The sequence below is a fragment of the Typopeltis vanoorti genome, chromosome 3 (genome assembly GCF_054136105.1).
Source record: "Typopeltis vanoorti isolate ZY-2024b chromosome 3, IOZ_Tvanoo_1.0, whole genome shotgun sequence".
Classification (NCBI taxonomy): domain Eukaryota; kingdom Metazoa; phylum Arthropoda; class Arachnida; order Uropygi; family Thelyphonidae; genus Typopeltis; species Typopeltis vanoorti.
Window position 1 is genome coordinate 171,686,203 of NC_143551.1, and position 22,798 is coordinate 171,709,000.

The 22,798-nt window shown below is 37.6% G+C and overlaps 1 protein-coding gene across 5 annotated transcripts in view; it reads left to right on the forward strand.

Annotated features, from left to right (window-relative positions):
- Window positions 1-22,798, forward strand: part of LOC150108743 (twitchin-like) — a 2,666,638-nt gene that overhangs the window by 528,595 nt on the left and 2,115,245 nt on the right. For all 5 annotated transcript variants that reach the window (XM_090390962.1, XM_090390961.1, XM_090390964.1 and 2 more), the window contains one exon: window positions 390-508. In XM_090390962.1, coding sequence (XP_090247088.1) covers window positions 390-508 — 119 coding nt within the window. The remainder of the gene's footprint in view (window positions 1-389; window positions 509-22,798) is intronic.

A 22,798-nucleotide genomic window follows, 5' to 3' on the forward strand; every position in this document is an offset into this window, starting at 1 on the left:
TCTGGCACAAAATAATGTTATTTATTATCACTGTCATCTTTCCCTGTAGGAAACACTATTATTACATTCTTACTCAATTTCAGAAACTACTGAAAACTTTTATCAGAAGCTCATTGATACAATGTTATGTTAAAATAAATTCACTATTGCAAAGTATCCAGTGTAACAAAAACTATTCCTGTGATCAATATTATAATGTGGCTTGTTATGAGGTTGATCTGTGATAATAATATCAAGTATTACTTCATTTTCTTATATCCAGAACTGATTTTGAAAACATTTCCATAGAATCATATGACACATTTTAAAAAATCTATATAAATGTTTTATACTGGTGTAATGGAATATATTTTAAATTTCCTTTTGTAAATTTATAATAATATTTGTAGTGTTTCTGAGATTCAAGAGATAGCAGATAAACCATCTACTCCCCTGAAACCTGTTCCTGAAAATGAGGAGAGTGCTCCAGCAATTGTTGATCACCAAGAAAATACATCTGCTGTTGAAGGTAATTGCAATACTTTGTATTCTCTCTATTACTACTACTTTCTATTACAAAATAAAAATATTTATTATTATTATTATGAGAGAGAATTCCAGGGAGTCATGGATTCATTGGGAGGGAGGTCACATATCCCTAAACATTAGATGTCATATCTTTTCTTGACTCATTCATGGTAGCTGCACTCCCCCACCTCTAAAGGTAATCCATTCCAATCATGCACCACTAGACTATATGAGAGAAAAAAGCCTTCACCTCTTTCTTGATGGCATTCATTTCAACTTCTATGATGGTTGTCCTCTCCTCCTCTCTCCACTCTATAAAATGAAAAATTTCATCTACTGATAGCCGGCCTGGCTGGCCAAGTGGTTAGCATATCCACCCTCCAGCCAAAAGGCTGCGGGTTCGAATCCCACCGTGGGCATGGATGTTTGTGATTGTAGAAATACTAGTGGTGGGCGGTAGATGGTGTTAATGTTGTTGCAGTTAGTTATAGGTGGTGGAGACAGAGTTGTAGAGTATGTACCCTCCCTGGAGGTGTCAAATAATAATAATAATAGTAATATCATGTATGACCCTTTCAGAAGTTTGTAAGTCTCAATCATATTTCCCTCTCTTTCTCCTGTTGCTAGTGTTTGCAATCTATAATTTTTTAATTGGTCTTCATAATCTGTATTCCACAATCCCAATATCATTTGTAACACTCTCCTTTGCACTTTATTCACTTTATCAGAATCATCACAAAAACCAGGGAACCAGACCTGTGCACAGTAGTCCAAGTGAGGTCTTATCAAAGCCTTGTAAAGTAACAAAATGTTTTCCTTATCTTTACATGTCAAGATTTGTTTTAGTATTGCAGTTATCCTCTGTGCTGTATTTGCAATCTTTGCTATATGGTCTTTGAACTTAAACTTCCTGTCTATTAAAATCTTGATCAGTTTCTTCTAGCATAATCCCACCAATATAATATGACATTGGACATTTAATTACACCAAATGCAAACCAAAGCATTGCGTTGGTTAGTACTGCTTAAAAAACATGAACTCAGCCCACTAGTCCATATATTGACCTTTTATTAGTGTATCAGGCAGAAATCTTAAGAGGTCAAAAGTCTTAATGTGACTATGGAATTAAAATAGGTATAAAATATCCTTATTATAAATAACTTAGATTTGTAGAATGAAGTCTTTTAGGTTCTTATTTTATTAATTTTCGAATTAATTTTGCAGCCTCTTAATTAGTGAGATTAGATACCTGATTTCTAGGTATCTAATCTCACTAGTTACGGAAGCTTGTTTAAGTAAGCTTCTTGCAGCTTTTCAAAGAAGAGTGGTCCGTGATGATCCCAGAAGACTTGGAAGAACTCGGATGTAAATCCGTCTAGGCTTGGGAATTTGTTCTTTGGTTTTGGTAGAGATTGGCATGGTCTTTTTAGTTCTTTCAAGGTGAGAGTTTTTTCCAGGCTGCTTTGTGCTGTGAAGATTTTATTTAATCCACTGAGGATTTCATATATTGCATCAGCAGAGATGCAATATATCAAGGTGTATGTTGTTTTGTAGTATTTCACTATTGTCAGGGTGATTTTATTTGGCTTTCCTCTAATACTGCTGTTATGTAGCCTGATGGCTGAGATGTAAGTTGCACCTCTTTTATTTTATTTTTTCCTCTGTCTTTCTTTCTTTCTTTCTTTCTTTTTTTTTTTTTTTTTTTTTTTTTTTTTTTTTTTTTTTTTTTTGGAGGGTGAAGAACTACTTTTCAGGGGCATCCAATAGGTGTATATTTGTGCACTATGATTGAACCTTTGCACTTGTGTTGCTTGAAGAGCTAATTTCATGCAGAGCTTTCTTTAGGGAGGTGGAGCTATTATTCAAGTTGTCTAATGCTCATGTGCCTCTGCTGACTTTTCTGATGGTTGTAAATTTGTGTGAACCTTTTGAATTGTGATTTCCAGTAGCCACCATGTTTTCATGGGATCTGTTTTTTTTTTTTTCTTTCTTTCTGCATTTTGCAGAAAGATGTTGAAGATTAGTAAGTATTTCCTGGTTCAGATATGTAATAAGTGATATAAATGAGACATATTTCTGATTAGAGGAACAGTGTATATTTGGAAATAATATCTCTCCAGTTGTGCCTAATAGAGAGAGACCCAACTCCAGTTGTAGACCTTTTTTCTGGGTATTGGTGCTGAAAGACCTCAATCAGTTCATTGTTGTTTATAATTTCCTCCAGTATGGTGTTCAGTACAGTTTAGCCTGTGTATATGTATGTATGTATGTATGTATGTATGTATATGTATGTATGTATATATATATATATATATATATATATATATATATATATTATGAGAATTCATTTTTACTCGGTTGGAATATTATGAAAAAGCTTTAATGACTGTTACCGAGAGATAAAAAGATGACAAGATATATTTAAAAAGATACTACTAGTTTAGTAGTTTCGTTGAATAGATCAACATCCTCAGGTATCACAATCAAAGAAGTATATAAAAAATTACAGAGACTTAAAATTGTAATAACAGAACAAGTATAAAAAGACAGTAGCGTGTTTGAAAAACAAATGCGAGTATGAGTTCCAAACAAACGTATACTACGTGCTGTCGCGAGTGCGCCAATACTGAACAGAAGCAACGTGTGCATCAAAGAGATTGTAACTCAGGCTGTTGTTGATATGAGAGGAAGCTAGAGAAATTTCCCTGGATTCAACAATCTTTCTTTCGAGTTCATCGTAGCACACATGGATGTTAGAAGTTTGAGTCCAGTTTACAATGTGTTGGCGACCTTTGTCTGAGTTAGCTGAAAAGAGAACGTGGCTAGAGAGAGAGCGCTAGCTCTAGTCCTGTTATAGGAGATATCTCTGCGGTGTTCATCCAAATGTAGAAGGATGGATTTAGCAGTCTGTCCATAGTATGGCTTTCCACAATCACATAAAATCTTGTACACTCCTGGAAACTGAGTAGGAAGATGTTTCTGTTTATGTTTGCTAAGTAATGAACGAAGTTTTGGAAGCATAGTGAAGCAAGTTTTGAAGTTAAATTTCTTGAAAATCTTGGCCAGTTTTGGTGAAATAGAGCTGATGTAAGGCAAAGAGATGAAGGCTCTTGGGGAAGAGGGATCTTCAGAAGTAGTAGAGTGCCTGGGGGAAAGAAATTTATCAATTTTCTTTGGAGAAAAACCATTGTTAATAAAAGTTTTTTTAAGAAAAAGGAGAGCTAAGGTGGTAATAATACCACATTTTTGTGGGGGATAGTGATGAGAGGAAGCATGAAGGTATCTATCAGTATGAGTAGGCTTTCTAAAAATTGAGATTTTAATGCTTTCAGCACATCTGGTAAGTTTGAGGTCTAAAAAGGGAAGGCAGTCATCTGATTCCAGTTCGAAGGTGAAAGAGATTTTTTCATGGCACTTGTTTAGGTGGTCTCAAAATAAATAGAGGTTATTGACACCGTCTTCCCAGAGGAAAATATCATCAATATAGCGGTATCAGACTTTTGGTTTAAAGTGAAAGGAGTTAATAGCTTTTTCTTTGAAATCGTTGAGAAATATATCCGCGAGAATCGGAGAGAGTGGGCTGCTCATAGCCAGAACTGAGTTTTGTAAGTAGATCTTATTATCATATTTGAAGTATCCTGACTTTATGCAATGGGAGAGAAGAGCAAAGAGTTTTTTTGATAATTTGTTCTTGAGAAGATCGAGGACTTCTTGAGCAGGTACATTAGTATAGAGAGAAACAATATCAAAACTGGCCATGAAATCTGTTTTTTTAAGTTTGATGTCATTGATTTTAGAAACAAAATCTGCAGGGTTTTTAATATGTGAAGATTTATTACCAAACAAAGAAGCTAACCTCCTCCGTATGGAAGCAATTTTCTCTATAAATAAAGCTAGACCTCCACCTGACAACATTTCTTACTCTGAAAGGGCAGCTATCAAGTCCTTGAAAGATAATAGTCTGTCCACTTTGCTACCATTTGGATCCTAAGTGGATATTTATTTCCTGTAGAAATATTACATTAACATGATGCTGCTGCATCCTTTCAAGGACTAGCTTATTACATAGGGCATCAATACATTCTCTTGCATTTAGGAACAAAATGCCTAGAGGCATTATGAATTCCAGGTTTACAAAATCATGAGGTGCATTCCTTTAGAAATAGTCCAGATATTAAGTATCCATTCCACTAATTAAGAAATATATGTGCTCACACCTGCTGATCTCTGCTTTGTTCTTTTTGACTTGCAATGTTGAATGTAAGTCCTGGACCTGTGATATGAGTTCAGGGATTTTTGTTGAATCTTTGAAGGCTTTTGTTAATTATAAAGAGAACAACATACTTTTTGAATGAATAACAGTAGCTGTTTAGTAGATAAGGAGCCCACAGTGGGTGGAAAGCTGCTGTTGACTTTTGTCATCTTGTAGGTAGTCATGCCAGATAGTCTTTCGTCCTTATTATTTGGAACCTTCAGTCTTTCTTTCATTAATGAGATCAAATATTGTATCAACAACTAGTGTGCTGTCTTGGTGTGCCTTCTGTCCTGATTTAGAAGAAAATTTTTTGTTGTTTCTAGGGTTTTTTCCCCTCTTTTCTGTTGTTCATGTTCATCCTCATTTGGAGGAATTGCTGTTTGCATGCAGTGTATAGGATGAATTTTGTTTTGTATGGTTTCAAGAATGCTGTGTCTTTCTTTGGTTAATGTACATTGATATATGCCATCATACTTTTCTTGTATAGATTTTGATGTTTCCAATTTTAAGGGTAACATTTTTAGTTAATTTTTTTCCGTACTCCGATTTTTCTCATGCACCATGTTGCTTTGTAATATGTGTCTGTTTCTGATGAACCTATCCAATTGGTTGGGTTGTCTACCCCTGTATCACTGGAAATGTATACAGTTTTAATATGACTCACTTCATGACAGTAAAAGCACTGTGAAGATGTATAAGTAGAAGTTATTTATTATAAGTTATATATTATACCATTTATGCTAGTATTATGACCTTAAGCAAGTTGCTTAGTGCATCATGACTTGGGAAGTGCATTATTATTATTATTATATGACACCTTCAGGGAGTCGAAAGACTCATCGAGGGAGGGTGTGCCAACAGCATCGAACGATTATTGAACCCTTTCCAACTACTAACCGTGCTCAAACTTGCTTAACTTTTTGCTAAGCCATTAGTAGAAGAGGCTCTACCAACCTTTGCTGGCCAATCGACCAACCTTTGCTTAGCACACTTATCTTCAGAAACTTTTGATGTATGCAGTTTCAGCATTTGTGGTGGCTGCTGATAGTGTGATTATGTGTTTCTAGTCACTGAGTGATAGTTCATTAAGATACCTCTAAGAAACTAATAAGGAATTTCAGACAGAACATTTGATACTGTTACTTTTGTTGGTGTTAGTACTGCTGGTCAGCAAGTGATAAGGACCAATGCTAATGCTCTTCTGCAGGATGGTCTGTGCCTATGAGATGCAGTATTGCTAATTCTAAATATTTTTAGTGATTTTAGGATCTAGGAGTGTCAGAGGGAGTTGAATGCTTTCTTGTAACCTATCCATGCCATGTTTAAGTTAATTTTTCTCCTTTTTGAATTTATGAGGATCATTTTATCAATAAGGATCTGGTGTATTGCTCCTCTAGATTTTTTAAAATTGCCATTTCGTTCAATCAAATAAATTTGATTATTTAATAACTAGTAGTATATGGAATTTGAAATGATTCAGTGAGCAAATGGTCAAATTGTTCTGCAATTCAACCATATAGATTTGTTAGATGCTTTAAACAAAATCAGTGTAATTTTTCTTTTACAGGTGTGCTCCAGTTTTTTAATTTTCTAATTTGTGCCCTTACCATTTCTTTCTTGATAAGAAAGAAATGGTAAGGCTTGATAAACTGATTTTGTGCATAAATTTATTACTATGGATGAGACTTAAATTCACCATTACACACTAGAATCCAAACAGCAGTCAAAACAGTGGACAGAAGCAGGTTGTTCAGCACCAAAAACAAATGTAGAAAGTATTTTACTTTCGGTATAGTAAATGTTAAAGATACCAAGCAATTTTAAACCTGGTTTTACTCCATTTCCCAAGTAAGCAAGTTGTTTGTCTGTTAGCTTACTTGGGAAATGGCATTAAGATTAGTGATCAGAGCTTATACCACCTTTACCACGAGTTGCCTTGGTCTTGCAGTACCTGTAGGATCAGCTAGACTTGCAACACTTGCAGGCGCAAACTTGCCTTGTTTGTTTGTTTGCTTACTTGGTAAATGGAGTAAAACCAGTTTTAAAATTGCTTGGTATTTTTAACATAGCCAAAGACAAAGTTGGTTCCATCAGCAGGAAAGGTCATGACATCGGTGATTTGGGATGCTAAAGTCATTTTGTTTATTAATTATCTTGAAAAGGGTAAAACAATAACCAGGGGATATTATGCTGTTCTTTTAACCAGACTAGACAAAAAAATTCATGAGAAAAAGCTTTGGTTTGCAGAAGAAAAAAATCATTTTCTTCAGGACAATGCACCTGCCCACAAAGGTGTTTTGGCAATGGGAAAATTAAGGGATTTGTACTATGAATTGTTGAAACATCCACCCTATTCCCCAGATTTGGCTCCCTCTGACTTCTATCTCTTCCCAAAACTAAAACTCTTCAACTCTGGTCAGTGTTTGTCTTGGAATCAAGAGATGATTGCAGCTGTAGAGGGGTATTTTGCAGATCTTACTGAGAATCATTACAGGGACAGGATAATGGCACTGGAACATCACTGGAATAAATGTATTAGTCTTAAGGGAGAGTATTTTGAAAAACAAAAATAATTTATTATTATTATTATTATTATTATTATTATTACCTCCAAGACCCGATGGAGTCAAAGACTCATCTGGGAGGTCCCTTTATCACACACACACAACCCATCATTCCATGTCTTAAACACACTCAAACTCCTTGCAGACACCACACTCTCACTCTCAGGCAAGGCATTCCAATCATTTACAACACTGCACAAAAAAAAACCTGTTCCCTCACTCCCCTACTCACACCCTCTTTATAACGTTTCCAGGGATGACCTCCAGTATTCCAATGATCTCCCACTATTTTCTGTAGAACTTCTCTACCATTGATCTTATAACAACCCATTACCAACTTGTAGGTCTCTATCACATCTCCCCATCTTCCTCCTATCCACCAGACTCTGCAAATTACATCTTCTCAATCTTTCCTCATACTCAACATTCCAGAGGTCAGAAACCACCTTAGTCAGTTACCTTTGGGCCCTTTCCAACATCTCTTCATCGTTCTGAAAAACCATGTGACCAAATCTGGGCACAATAGTCCATATGTGGCCTAATCAAAGCCTTATAAAATGGAACAAGAATCTCCCTACTTCTACATGTCAGTGTCCTCTGCATCATTCCCAGAAGCCTTTGTGTTGTCTTCACAATTTTGGCGATGTGTCCCCTAAATTTTTCATTCTTATCCACTATCACCCCCAGATCTCTTATTTCCTCTACCTCCAACAATCTTGCCCTCCTTCCACACCTTAGGAACTTGACAGATTGCAAGACTCGTATTAAAAAAATATGTCAAGGTAGGTGTCAACTCCCTGGTACATTCCTTCAGTATACGTGGTGATATATTATCAAGTCCCACAGCCTTATTAACATCTAGTTTACTCAACTTTCCATACACCTCTTGCTCACTTACAGTCGGTCTCTCTTCCCTATCATCAACTGCTCTTAATCTCTCCATGAAGTTAAATTCACAAGATTGAAAGACCTTTATGAATGGCTCATTAAGTATCTCCACCACACTTTCCTCAACAGCTGTCTTTATACCATTTTCTCCAATCAATGTCATCCTTCCATAATCATTCTTTGTTTTGCTGGCTACATATTCAAAGAACTCCTTAGGATTCTTTTTGGCTTCATTAGCTAACTGCTTTTCATACCTCTCTTTATCTACCCTCACCAACCAAATCACCCTCCTTGCCTGGTCTTTGTAGACCTCATGGAATTGGTTATTTCTACTTCTCTTATGCTGCCTCCATAATGCCCTTTTTCTCTGTATCGCATGCTTAATCTCTTTATTCATCCATCTCAGACCTATCTTATTTAACCTTCTAACCCTTGGAATACATTTAGACATTGCATCTACTAGACAGTTTTTGAAAAATCCTCCAAGCTGCATTGATCTCTTTTCCAGATAACTCCTCATTCTATGCTACACCTGGAAGCTGTCTCCTGAGATTTTCATAATCACCCCTCTTGTAGTTCCACATATACCCTCTTCTCACAGAGGTCCTCACAGTGCTGGCAACCACCCAGGTAATCACCTCATAGTCACTCTGTCACCAATTGGTGACATGGTGACAGAGTGATTTCATCCTTGACACCTTATTTATGATTATATCCTCTGAAGAGATGACCAAATCCAAGACCCTCAATCCTCATGTTCCCTCTGTTACATAATGTCTGAGGCAGTTATCCCACAACATTCCGGTCTATATTGCCATTATTAAAATCACCCATAATAATCACCCTTTTCTTTTTTGCTTGGCTAATTTGATTATACATTTCATTATCACCACCATCCACATTACCTTGTCTATAACAACATCCAACTAAGCATTTGATTCCATTCACCTCTATCTCACAGCGTACCGCCTCAAAACCACTGGCACCATTTCCCTCTTGCATCTCTACTTTGTATGGACATAACTCTTTCTCTATCATCAATAGCACTCCCCCTCCCTTTTTACCTCTTCTATCCTCATGAAACACATCATATCCTTCCATCTCTATTCCTGTCATGATGTCATCCTCTTCCAACCATGTCTCACTTATTCCGACAATCCTCAGATAAACAGACGCGATTAGCGCAACCATTTCATCTGCCTTGTTTCTTATGCCTCTAGCATTTGTATGCAAACACAACAGCTGATTTCCGGATCTACAGCTAGTTCCACTGATACCACTCACTTGATGTGATCTCCCCATGTTCGACTGGGGCAATTTCCCTTTCTGCTTTTTCATTTTAAAACCCTTTTGAATTCCAACTGTATCCTCTTGATCCCAGGTCATCCCATTTCTATCCTGTCTACACATGCTCTTACCTCCTCTCGGAGCATCCACCTTTCTCACTATTTACCCCTCTCTACCCTGAGCCTCCCTGTTTCCCTGCTCCTCTTGCACACCCATTCTCTCATTTTCTGTACTCATTCCACTCACTTCTCCATTCATAAACACCTCTTTCATCTCTCCTGTCTTACTCTCCTGCTCTTCCACATCACTTACCGCTTGCTCTGATTCATTCTCTCTACTCACTTCTCTACCTTCCAGCAGCAGTCTCTCCAAGCGACTCACACCATAACCACTCAAATGCAGTCCATTGCACCCATACATTGTCCCTCAAACTCATTCCACACATTAACAAACTGTACTCCTGTCTCATCACACATTTCAGCCAGCATATCATTCATAATCCTTGCTCTCCACCTCATTTCACCACAGTCATACCTATGCAACACACTGTCTACCCTTCCTGTCACACTATTCTGTCTTATCCTTCGAAGCAGCCTCCTGCTATCTGATCTGACACTCTCTTTGTCCTCTGTCAAATCATTTGTACCTATTAAAACTATTAATTTTTTTGCTCGCTCCCGTCTCATATCCATGCCTCAATCACTCTACTCATTCTACTGCTATCTTTCATTAACTCTTTCATGCCATCCTGATTTGTTTTAATAGCTTTTATCCAAATTTTCTTAATTTCATTCATTATCCATTTCATCTCTTTACTTATCCAATCCAGTTCAACTTCCGAATCTCGCGACCCATTCTCTCTATTCTTCAATCTTTCTAACTCTTGACCCCCCCTCTTATCAATTTCATTCTCATTCATCCTTCCATGTTTCCGTACTTTCGGTTCAACATGTGTCCAACTTTCGTTATCATTCATTCTTTCGATTTTTTCCACTTCAGATTCCTGTGTCACTCCATTTCGAGTTTCATTCATTCTCTCAATTTTGTTTCCTCCCATTACTCTTGCCTCACTTTCATCCTTTATTAACATCCGTTACTTTTTTAAATGACTCTTTTTCTTTTTACTGATTTTTTATAATTTTTTCGCCTCTCTTTCTCACCATCCTTCTCCTTTGAATGTGCACTCATTTTCCCTGCGCCATTCTCACTACTAACACTTTCTGTCATCAATTTCATATTTGCATTCATCAATTCCTTGTTAAGGTCACACTTCAAACACACTCTTCTTCCATCCGCCCTAAACATCCACAAATCATTTATGTAATTGAAAGGATACATATAACACACCTCACACTTAATGAAATTACTGAAATCAAAATTAAAGTCACGAAATGACAAAGCTGCCACCATGTTTGTATTTGCTGTGCCTGTTACTATTCTGAGGTCTAATAATAACGATTTCGTAAATACATTTAAGCAAAACAAAATCGACCACAATAATAATACCGGTTGCACACAACATTTATAGTAGCTCTTACTCAAACAAATACTCATATATATTTAATTATTCCAAGAATACTTATCTCAATCATTAGCTCTTTTTATACACATCTGCTACACTCGGCTCATGAGCACCCTCTCCCCAATTTTGAAATTATAAATTCGTTTTTTCATTGTTAGGCTAAGAGCTTTTCAGACCACCCTCATATTTATAAGTTTGTTTTTGATGCTGTCATTTTCAGCTGTCCTTCTTTACGACTAACTTACTAAGATCAGCTCAAAGTTTGTTGATTTTTTGTTTGTGCCAACTGGATTTTTCTATTGTGCAGATTGATTCGACTTTTGCTCTTGTGATTTATAACCAGACTGCATTGTAATGATATAAACTGTGCTGTATAAGAGCTGATTTGTTTCCTTTAAACTTTTGATGGAGTTTTTATCCTACATTTGTGTTCATGAGGAGTTGTTTTAGCCTTGTGTGTGTGTTGGGGGGGGTCACATCACCAAGCATCAGAGTGACCATACAATATCTGTGGATGCCCAGTGAACATATAGATAGATAGATAGTCTTATACAGCTATTTATGGAAGTCATATGTTCCAATATTATTATTATTATTATTAAAACAAGACCTCATGGAGTCAAAGACTCATCTAGGAGGTCCTTTTATCTTACACACACATCTCATCATACCGTGTCTTAAACACATTCAAACTACTTGCAGACACCACGCTCTCAGGCAAGGCATTCCAATCACTCACAACTCTGCACGAAAAAAACCTGCCTCTCACTCCCTTACTCACACCCTCCTTATACAGTTTCCAGGGATGACCTCTGGTTCTCCCCTGATCTCCCACTATTCTCTGTAGAACTTCTCCACCATTGATCCTATAACAACCCCTTACCAACTTGTAGGTCTCTATCATATCTCCCCTCTTCCTTCTCTCCACTAGGCTCTGCAAATTACATCTTTTCAATCTTTCCTCATATTCAACATTCCAGCGGTCAGAAACTACCTTAGTCATTCGCCTTTGGACCCTTTCCAACATCTCTTCATCCTTCTGAAAACCCGGTGACCAAATCTGGGCACAATAGTCCAAGTGTGGCCTAATCAAAGCCTTATACATTGGAACAAGTATCTCCCTACTTCTACATGTCAGTGTCCTCCGCATCATTCCCAGAAGTCTTTGTGTTGTCTTCACAATTTTGGCGATGTGTCCCCTAAATTTTAGATCCTTATCCACTATCACCCCCAGATCTCTTATTTCCTCTACTTCCAACAATATATTCTCACCAAGTATAAATTCTGCATCCCATCTTTGTTTTCCAAATTTTAAAACCTTACATTTTGCAACATTGAACTCACATCCCCATTTGCTTGCCCAATCACTCAATTTATTCAAGTCTTCTTGCAAGGCCACAACGTCTTCACTACTCTTTATGGTTCGTCCCAACTTTGCATCATCTGCAAACAACTGAATATCTCCATCCAAATCTTCACCAATATCATTAATATATAAGTTAAATAGTAATGGCCCTAAAACAGACCCCTGAGGCACTCCACTAGTGACTTTCCTTTTCCTGGATATTGCACCCCCATACACAACTTGTTGATACCTATCAGATAGCCAGTCTCCAATCCAATGCACTAATCTAATATCCAACCCCATCTGCTCTAGTTTCACTGTCAACTTATCATGAGGTATTCTATCAAAAGCTTTTGCGAAATCCAAGTATATTACTGTGTATCCTTCTCCTCTGTCCAAGGAAGCAGTCACTTTATTGTAATAAGTAAGTAGATTACTAAAACATGACCTCCCTTTAGCAAATCCATGCTGTCCATCAAAGATTATACCATTGTTGTCAACCCAACTCTGGATCCTAGTTCTCACAAGCTTCTCCAACAACTTAACCACAACACCTGACACACAGATAGGCCTATAGTTTGATGCTCGAGTTCGATCACCTCCTTTATGAAGTGGCACAATCTTGCCCTCCTTCCACTCTTTAGGAACTTGACCAAGTGCAAGACTCGTATTAAAAAAATATGTCAAGGCAGGTGTCAACTCTCTAGCACACTCCTTCAGAATACGTGGTGATATATTATCAAGTCCCACAGCCTTATTTACATCTAGTTTACTCAACTCCCCAAACACCTCTTGCTTACTTACAGTCAGTCTCTCTTCCCTATCATCAATCTCTCCATGAAGTTAAATTCACAAGATTGAAAGATCTTTATGAATTGCTCATTAAGTATCTCCACAACACATTCTGCAACAGCTGTCTTTATACCATTTCCTCCAATCAATGTCATCCTTCCATAATCATTCTTTCTTTTGCTGGCTACATATCGAAAGAACTCCCTAGGATTCTTTTTAGCTTCATTAGCTAACTGCTGTTCATACCTCTCTTTAGCTACTCTCACCAACCAAGTCACTCTCCTTGCCTGGTCTTTGTAGAACTCATGAAATTGGTTACTTCCACTTCTCTTATGCTGCCTCCACAATGCCCTTTTTCTCTGTATTGCATGCTTAATCTCTTTATTCATCCATCTCACACCTAACTTATTTAACCTTCTCACCCGTGGTATACATTTAGACATTGCATCTACTAAATAGTTTTTGAAAATCCCCCAAGCTGCATTGATCTCTTTTCCAGCTAACTCCTCATTCCATGCTGACTGACTTCATTTCACATTGCATTTCTGTCAAAACCTTTTGAGATGTGGCCTCAGCTTGATGATCACTGAGTTGAATAAGTTAGTTAGATATGGTTACCTCCTCATGATTTGTTGTTACTTGAGCTGTGGATTTATTATGTAATTCTTGCAACTCAAGTTCAGTAAATATTTCGTTGCAGCAAATAAAATTATTTTGATTCATAGATTTTTGTTCTCTTATTGCAGATTATGGGAATTTTTGAATCATCTGCATGTGCTTTCTAAAAGTCCATTTTTCTAGTGTTGATTTTTAAAACCTTTCATAACTTTCCTGTTTTCTTCTGCAGCTCATTTTTTATGTTTGGTTTCTTCCAGTCCCTTTTCAACTTCCTACTGGTTGCCCAGCACGGAGAGCTAGGCTCTGTAGCCCAGATATCAACTGATGTCCAGTATATTGAACATTCAATGCATCTCTTGATGACTAGGACATTGACTGATCTGGTATGGATTTCTTCTTGCTTTTCTCCATTAAGATGGAGCATAGAACACTGGTAGTCTGGCTCTGCAGTTGGGACCTTTTTGACTAGGGTGGCCCTGCTGGTAGCTATGCTACTGCTAGTATAACTCTCATCAACATCATTGAAGCATGCAAACTCCTACCCATCACAACAAGGTTGTGTTCCTTGGGGGATATCATTATTATTATTATTATTATTCAACTTGGTAAAATATACATTTGAATGAAAGGAAATTAAAAAAAAAACTATTACATCTTACTTCTAAAATATATATTACAAGAAAGAAGAGATTATTAAAAACATAAAATAGATCTATATGAAGGATTTTAGTTTGATTTCAGGTATTGCCACTGTATTTTCATAAGTTCTGTTTTCACTTTTGAATGAGGAAGGGTAGATATCAGGACTTTCCTCTGCCAGAGTTGTTTCAGTTCTTTCAATTCAATTTAAAAAATAGTTTTTAAATTTTGCAGTGACACCTTGCTTTATTCCATGAACATATTGTACAGTTAGAAAATGCCATTCCCCATCCCTCATTTGATTCTGTGAATGAAATAAGATTTAAAACTGCTAATTGTCTCTTATCTTCTTCAATACTTAGGCTTAATATTATCAGTTCAGAGAAAAATATACTTTACTCATTGAATAAAAACAAAAAATTATTGTGCTAAAGGCTGATAAGGAAGTTGCACCAGTTATTATGTTGATTGACTATAATTCCTAAATGTCTCTCATGTGTGAAGAATCCTCCACAGTTAAATCTTGACCTTCATCATACCTGGATCACACACAAGAAAACAAATTACTCCAGAACATGCCTAACTGGCCTTCTGATTTGATATGACAACTTAAGTTTCTTAACCCCATAACTCTCAGACTTTATGGTTCTCCTAAGAACCACTAGAATAATATTCCATTAAGACTGATTGTGGATGCTGTCAGCTCACCAATTTATTTATTATCTAAACATCTATTATTCTTGTTGAGAGGCTTATATGCTGGTTATACATGATAACTAATAATTAAGGAATTGACAGCGTACACTAGAAATATAAATTAAATAAACTTTAATATATTCTTTCCGATATTTCGGCAAACGTCACGTTGCCATCTTCTTGGGAACTTATTACAAAGACAAGTGCACACAAGTACTACATAACAGCAAATGAGACCTGAAGCTAGGAAGCTAACGTTTTCCTAAAGTCCTGATGGTGCCCCCTGGCAGGCTATATTGGTAGTTCTTGGCCTTTGGGCTGAAGTTCTTCTGATAAATGTTTCCCAAATTTGGGGCAGTCTCATGCATCCAGATTTGTTGAGGTTTGGCATGTTCCTAAGGGCTGAGGCTGATTCCATGAATAGTCTTTCATATTTGAACTTGCTGTGGTGTATTACTATGGCTTTCTTCCATCTTATTCTGTGGCGAGTATCCAGAGCGTGGTCTGCAAGCCCAGAGTGGCTGTACTTGTGAAATCGGATGTAATCCTTGTGTTCTGAGATTCTGATATTTGCTGTCCTGACTTTGGCCAAAGTAGGACAGTTTACAGCTGCAAGGGACCTGGTATACACCAGGTAGGTCTAGGGGAAGTGGTTGGTCTTTAGTGGAGCGGATAAGGGATGCCAATTTTCTATGTGGTCTGTAACAGGTGGTCAAGTCATGTTTTTTTAAAATTTTGTTGATTTTTTCCGAGGTGCCTCGGATGTAGGGAATGGTGATGGATTTAGAGTAATCTTTTTTGTGAAGGGGAGGGGGTGGTGGGTTGTGGATAACTGGGTTAAGTATTTTTTGGATTCTTTTGGGGGGGTAGCCATTGGCTGAGAAAGTGTCACGGATGTGATTTAGTTCAGCGGTTAGGGCTTGATCATTTGAACAGATTATTTTTGCCCTGTTGAATAGTGTTTTGATAACTCCATATTGTTGTGAGGGGGGGGGTGATGGGATTGTTGGTGAATGTATCTGCCTGTATAGGTGGGTTTTCTATAAACTGAGAAAACCAAGGTTCCATCAGGTTGGCGGGTGACTAATGTGTCTAGGAAGGGGAGGTTATTGTTTTCCTCTTTTGCTAGGGTGAACTTGATTCTAGGGTGTTGGTTGTTTAAGTGTGTTAGGAAGGAGAGGAGTGAATCCGGGCCATGTGGCCAAATAGCGAACATATCATCAACGTAGCGAAGCCATATGGTAGGTTTTTGTGGGGCTGAGTTTAAGGCTTTCTCTTCAAAAGTTTCATAAAGAAGTTAGCCAAGGGTGGGGAAATTGGTGAACCCACTTTCGGCTGTCTTTTGGCTGTCCCCTCTATCTGTTTGTAGAATTTTTCCTGCCAAACGAAATAGCCTGAGTTCATTGTGAACTGAAATAGGGCTGAGATATCGGGAGGAAATTTAGCTTGGATTACCAACGTGACGTTTGCCGAAATATCGGAAAGTATAAATTAAAATTTATTTAATTTATATTTCTAGTGTGTGCTGTCAATTCCTTAATTATTAGTTATCATATCTAAACATTTAGTTGGTTTATTACTAATTCTGCTTCCCTCTCAAATTGTCAACTATTGTTATATCACCATTGGACATTCTTGCCAGCCTAGACATTGTTTCTCTATTTCTCTGTTTACATTCCAGTTGTTGCAGTGTTATACCTAATTAAAGACCTTTTCTCACTGGATGTCACTAAATTGTTTGAATCTTGCCTCCTGTCTAACTTTTTTCAGTAGAACATGGATTTTATAGACAACAGTTTGGATTGGCAATGGGTAGTCCCTTACCTTCTCCATCTGCTGATCAATTTATGGAAACCTTTGAGACATGTTTCCTGGCTCACACTATACTGAAACCTACCATTTGGGGAAAGTACATAGATGGCATTTCATAATCTAGAAGCATTACTTTTCTACCTTGCAGCCGTTTCTCCTTTCTCTTACTTTCTTCTACTCCAATATCAATTTTAGCAACAAGAAAATAATGTTTCTTTAGTAGTTTTCTGCAAACCTATTTATTATTATTATTATTATTATTATTATTCAGGCCTCCATGGAGTCAAGAGACTCATCGCAGGAGGTCCCTCCAAGGAAACACAAAGTCTATTATCCCACTCCTTGAACTCATTGACCGTTCTTGCTCTCACCACTCTATTCAGGCAATGCATTCCACTTACTGGATACTATCTTCATGCTTTGCCCTTTCATCATACTTCTCAAAAAGTAGGCATTATCCTCACTCTTAAGAACTAGGCAACCTCTTTCATAACTAAAGAAATGAATCTCAAGGAAGAACTTCATACCCTTTTCAATTTTTTTTTTATTCTTAATGGATACTCAAAAAATACTGTAAACAAGATATTACTCTGAGATAATCTTCCTCAAAGAACGCAACATTTGAGTAGCTTTCAAATCCATTCAAACCATTTATAGCCTCCTCAGATCTTTAAAGGAAATTATTCCTTTCTTGTTGACTTTAGAAGAAATTATCTAGAAGAAAACATTTTTTTCTAGACATATCAAGGATTCCATGGCAATAATTCATTTATGCCTTAACAAAAAACCAAGGGTGTATTCTAAATGATATCTGGAAATCACTAATCAGATCTTTGGAGATATCAAATTTTAACTTCTCAAACAGTTAAACTCTATAGAGAGACAGCTGCCATGTGTCATTGTAGTCATATTTAATTTATATTGAATTGTGCTCTTAATGATTTATTTAAGTCTCTGTAGCTCAGTCGGTATGGACTAAGCCCTTTGGTTGGAAAGACCAGGGTTTGATTCCCAACAGTCATGTGAGGAAACTTTATCTAGTCTCTTTCGATGAAAGGTGAGTTAGATGGCCTCGTAAGTTAAATCCTTACCTCATATGGAGGTAAGGATTTTTTCACTTGGAAACTCAGGTTTTTCGTCCCCCAAAACAGGCAAACTGGAGACGTGAACACACACACATTCACAGACATAGAATACATCGGGAGGCATAGGGCTAACCATCTTATCCTTGAGGTTATAAGAATAAGTATTCTTGTGCAGTGTTTGAATAATGGCAGCAACTACAATTCAGCTTGCCAATGACTTATCACCAAGTCCACTGCCATTTAAGGACTACATTCTACACAGCATACTACAGGATTTTGTGGTATGCAGTGCTAGTGGCATACACACGTTCCAGCAGTTAGAAATGTGCAGGTGAGAGACAAGTGAGTGCATGTATGTGTAAAATGTAGAAAATAGAAAGAACTTTGTGATTTAGAACTTCACATAACCGACCTTGGCAGCGTTACATCAGAAATGGATGAATACCAGCTAAGAGATACGAGTAGCATGATCAAGGATGAGGAAAACAAGCAGCATGTGAATGAGAATATAAAAGTAGGTTGAAAGATGGTATTGATTAAGAGGATGAATGTCAAGAGAGATAGACAGACAGAGAGAGAGAGAGATACACTGAAAGAAGAAGTGGAATGTACTAGGAATGAGACAAGAAGCATGAAAGAAGAGATAAGGAGATTGTAAATAACGAATGCGCAGCGAATCATATAGGAAGCAGGGAGAGTTATGGAAATGATAGAAATGAAGAGAATAAGGAGAGGGGATGAGAGAAAGGCTATCAAGTGCAGGAACCAAGGATGAACTGATGATAAGATGGCATGGAAGTGTGAAACAAGGAGAGAAAGTGACACAGAGAGAGAGAGAGAGAGAGAGAGAGAGAGAGAGAGAGAGTGAGTGAGTGAAGCAGGTGAGCAAAAAAGAAACAGAGTGGTAAGGGGTGTGATGTATGGTAACTCGATGATCCGTGTGTGCAAAATAGAATGCTGAAGGTGTGTGTGTGCCAGGAAGAACAATAATAGTGTGACAATTAAGGAAGGTGAAAGAGTGGATGAGATGATTGTGGATGTAAAGGACTTGAGGGGCAGTGTGAATCGGGTAACTGAGCTTCATTCTTGAGGTTGTATGGAAGAAGACAGGAGAATAGTGAGTGTGTTACCCAGGTATGATAATGCAGAGCTCTGGAGAAGAGTATCAGCAATGAATAATATGATAGCCAAAATGTGTTGAAATGTGTGAATGGATTATGTGAATGCATGGAAGGCATTTGAGGGCAGAAAGGAACTGTATTATTATTATTATTATTATTATTATTATTCAGGCCTCCATGGAGTCAAAAGACTCATCGAGGGAAGGTCCCCTTAAGAAACACAAAGTCTATCATACCACTCCTTAAACTCATCAACTGTTCTCGCTCTCACCACTCCATCAGGAAATGCATTCCACGGTTCAACCAACCTCCATGCAAAGAAACTACTCCTCACCCTCTTGTTCACAGTTTCCTTTCCTAACTTCCAGGGATGGCCTCTTGTCATCACTCCTTCCTGCTGTTCAACCAAGTGAAAGAACTCCCCAGTGTCAACTCTGTAACCACCTCTCAACAGTTTAAAAGTCTCAATCATATCACCGCTCCTTCTTCTATCCACCAAACTCTGCAGTCCACGTTCCCTCAGCTAATCCTCATAACCAAAATTGTACAGTCCTGAAACCATCTTTGTCATCCGTCACTGTACCCTTTCTGCAGTTAATTTATCCCCTTCAAATCCTGGGGACCAAATCTGAGAACGATAGTCTAAGTGTGGTCTGCTCAGAGACTTATACAACGGAATGATAACCCTTTTATCTCTGCAGGTCAGTGTCCTTCTCATAATTGCAGCGATCCTCTGTGTTACCTTCACCACCTTTGCAATATGTCCCCTAAACTTCAGGTTTCTATCAATCATCAACCCCCAGATCTCTTGTCTCCCCTACTTCCTGCAGTATAACTCCTCCCATAGAGTATGCAGCATCCCAAAGATGTTTCCCAAACCTCAAGACCTTACATTTTGCTGCATTAAACTGAAACTCCCATTCATTTGCCCATCTATCTAGCTTATTCAAATCCTCTTGCAGGGCTACCGCTTCTGCACTATTACTAATAATCCTTCCCAGCTTCGCATCATACACAAACAACTGAATATTCCCTTGCAATTCACTGGCAATGTCATTGATATAAAGGTTAAACAATATAAGTCGTAGTACTGAGCCCTGTGGGACCCCACTTGTAACCCTCTGCTTCCTTGAAACTGCTCCACCATACACCACTCTCTGATATCTATCAGACAGCCAATCCTGAATCCAGTTGACCAATCTGACATCCAAACCCATGTGCTGCAACTTAAATATCAGCTTATCATGTGGCACCCTGTCAAATGCCTTTGCTTAGTCTAAGAAAATTGCAGTATATGCCTTTCCCTCATCTAATGTTCTTGTAACTTTATTATAAAAGGCTAGCATATTGCCACAACAAGAGCGCCCTTTCACAAATGCATGTTGACTCACACAGATAACATTACCCTCATCTGCCCAATGCTGTATACAGTCCCTCACTACTTTCTCCAAGATCTTAACAACTACCGATGACACACAAACTGGCCTATAATTAAACATTTCCAGTCTGCTACCACCCTTATGCAATGGCGCTATCTTACCTTCCTTCCATTATCTGGGCACCTTTCCCGCAGCCAGACTTTCATTGAAAAGCCAGGTTAAAGGCACTGTCAGTTCCCTAGCACATTCTCTGAAAACTTGTGGTGAAATATCATCCAGTCCCAAAGCTTTACTGACATCCAGAGTACTCAGTATCTGAAACACACTCTCCTCCTGCAAGAGTTAGTTTACATTTGAACAATGAAGGATATATGCATCTGGAGAGAATGTTGTTCTCTGAACAAGTCAGTGTGTTGATGTAGAGAAACTAGAATTATCAGGTGTTGGAAATTTTTTTCACTTGGTTAGACTATAAATTATATATTTGTTTAATCCTTTATCCAATTGTAAGCAAACAAAGTTTGTTCCCTTAATGTATATATGTCCGCAAGGAGATGTGGTTTGCATTATGGGAGATTCTAAGGTAAGTGATGAGAACTTATACTACCTTTATCACGAGTTGCCCCAGTCCTGAAGATACTTCAGGCACAAACTTTGTTTGCTTAAATTTTATAAAGGATTAAACTTAATATATAATTTATAGTCTAACCAAGTGAAAAAACTTCTAACATCTTTCTCTAATCCAGAGTAATTTAATAATAAGGTGTGACACCTTTTGGCAACTCATATAGGTAAATATGACTTCTCCATTAGCTTTACCTTGGTATCACCACCACTTGGTCTGGCTCTCACTGACGAGACCTTAATAAAGGTTGAAACCACTCTGGGTAGTGGCCCTTCCTTTAATGCATAGCATTATACATGTCCACAAGGAGATGTGCTTTGCATAATGGAGATACTAAGGTAAGTGATGAGAACTTATACCACCTTTACCACTAGTTGCCCCAGTCCTGAAGATACTTCGGGCACAAACTTTGCTTGTTGCTTACTCTTGGATAAAGGATTAAACTAAACATATAATCTATAGAATTATCAGATTGTAATGCAGCAGGGGTAGCCTTTTATAGGAATAGGCACTTAGGAGAGGAAGAAATAAATCATGCAATGCTAAATCCAGTGGAGTTTGGAAGGGATAATGATAGGTATGGAAACAGAACAGTGTCTTTATGATTCTTTATACAAATGACAGGAGAAATAAGGAGATTAATTTGTGGTGCTGATAGCCTCAGTCTGTCCAAAGATTATTGGGATCTCTGAGACATGGTTGATGGAAGATGATATACCGACAGGAATAGAATTAGCAGATTATAGCATTTTTCAACAGGATAGGAAGGGCAAATGTGGTGGTGGAGTACTGCTTATGATAAATGATTACTTATGTTCTCTCAGAGTAGAGGATTTAGAGGGCTGTGGTTGTGAAAGTATATGGTGTGAAGTAGAGGTGGGTAGGACAAAGGATATTTTGTGGGATGTTGCTATAAGCCAGGGAACATAGAGGGTAAAGAACAGGAGATGTTTAGGTAGTAGAGCTTGGCAAGTGCAAAAAAGAATGATTTCTATGGGAGATTTTAAATTGCAGTATAAATTGGGAAGAGGAAACTGCACTTAGTAGTAAGCGAAGACATATAAGGAAAAGGATGGAGAGCAGATGCATGAAGAATATAAGACTCAGGCTGGGAGAGTGACTCGTATGGTAAGGAATGCAAAACTGGATTATGAGAAGAGATTGGCCCTGAGATCCAAAGGAAATCCTAAGGAATTCTTATATTATGTTGTCAGTAGTAGAAGAAATGATTGCGGAAGAATGACATTATTAGATAAAAATTCGAGTAGCCTGGCTGATGCAAAGGATATAGCGGAGATTTTCCATGAACACTTTATTGGGATATTTCATCCTAGAGAATACGAGATGATTAGGCAGTTTCAAGGTTTAGAAGTGCAAGATGAAAGCGTGTTTCAAATACTGAGTACTCTGGATGTCATTAAAGCAAAGGAACTAAATGGGATTTTGACACAGGATTTGAGAGAATAAGCTAAAGAACTAAAAGCTCTGTTGACCTGGCTTTTCAATGACAGTCTGACTATGAGAAAGGTACCCAAGGAGTGAAAGGAATAGTGGTAGTAGAACGAAGTGTCAAATTATAGACCTGTTTTGCATTTCATCAATAGTTAAGATTTTGGAGAAATTACTAATGGATTATTTACAGCATCTAGCAGATGAGGATAAT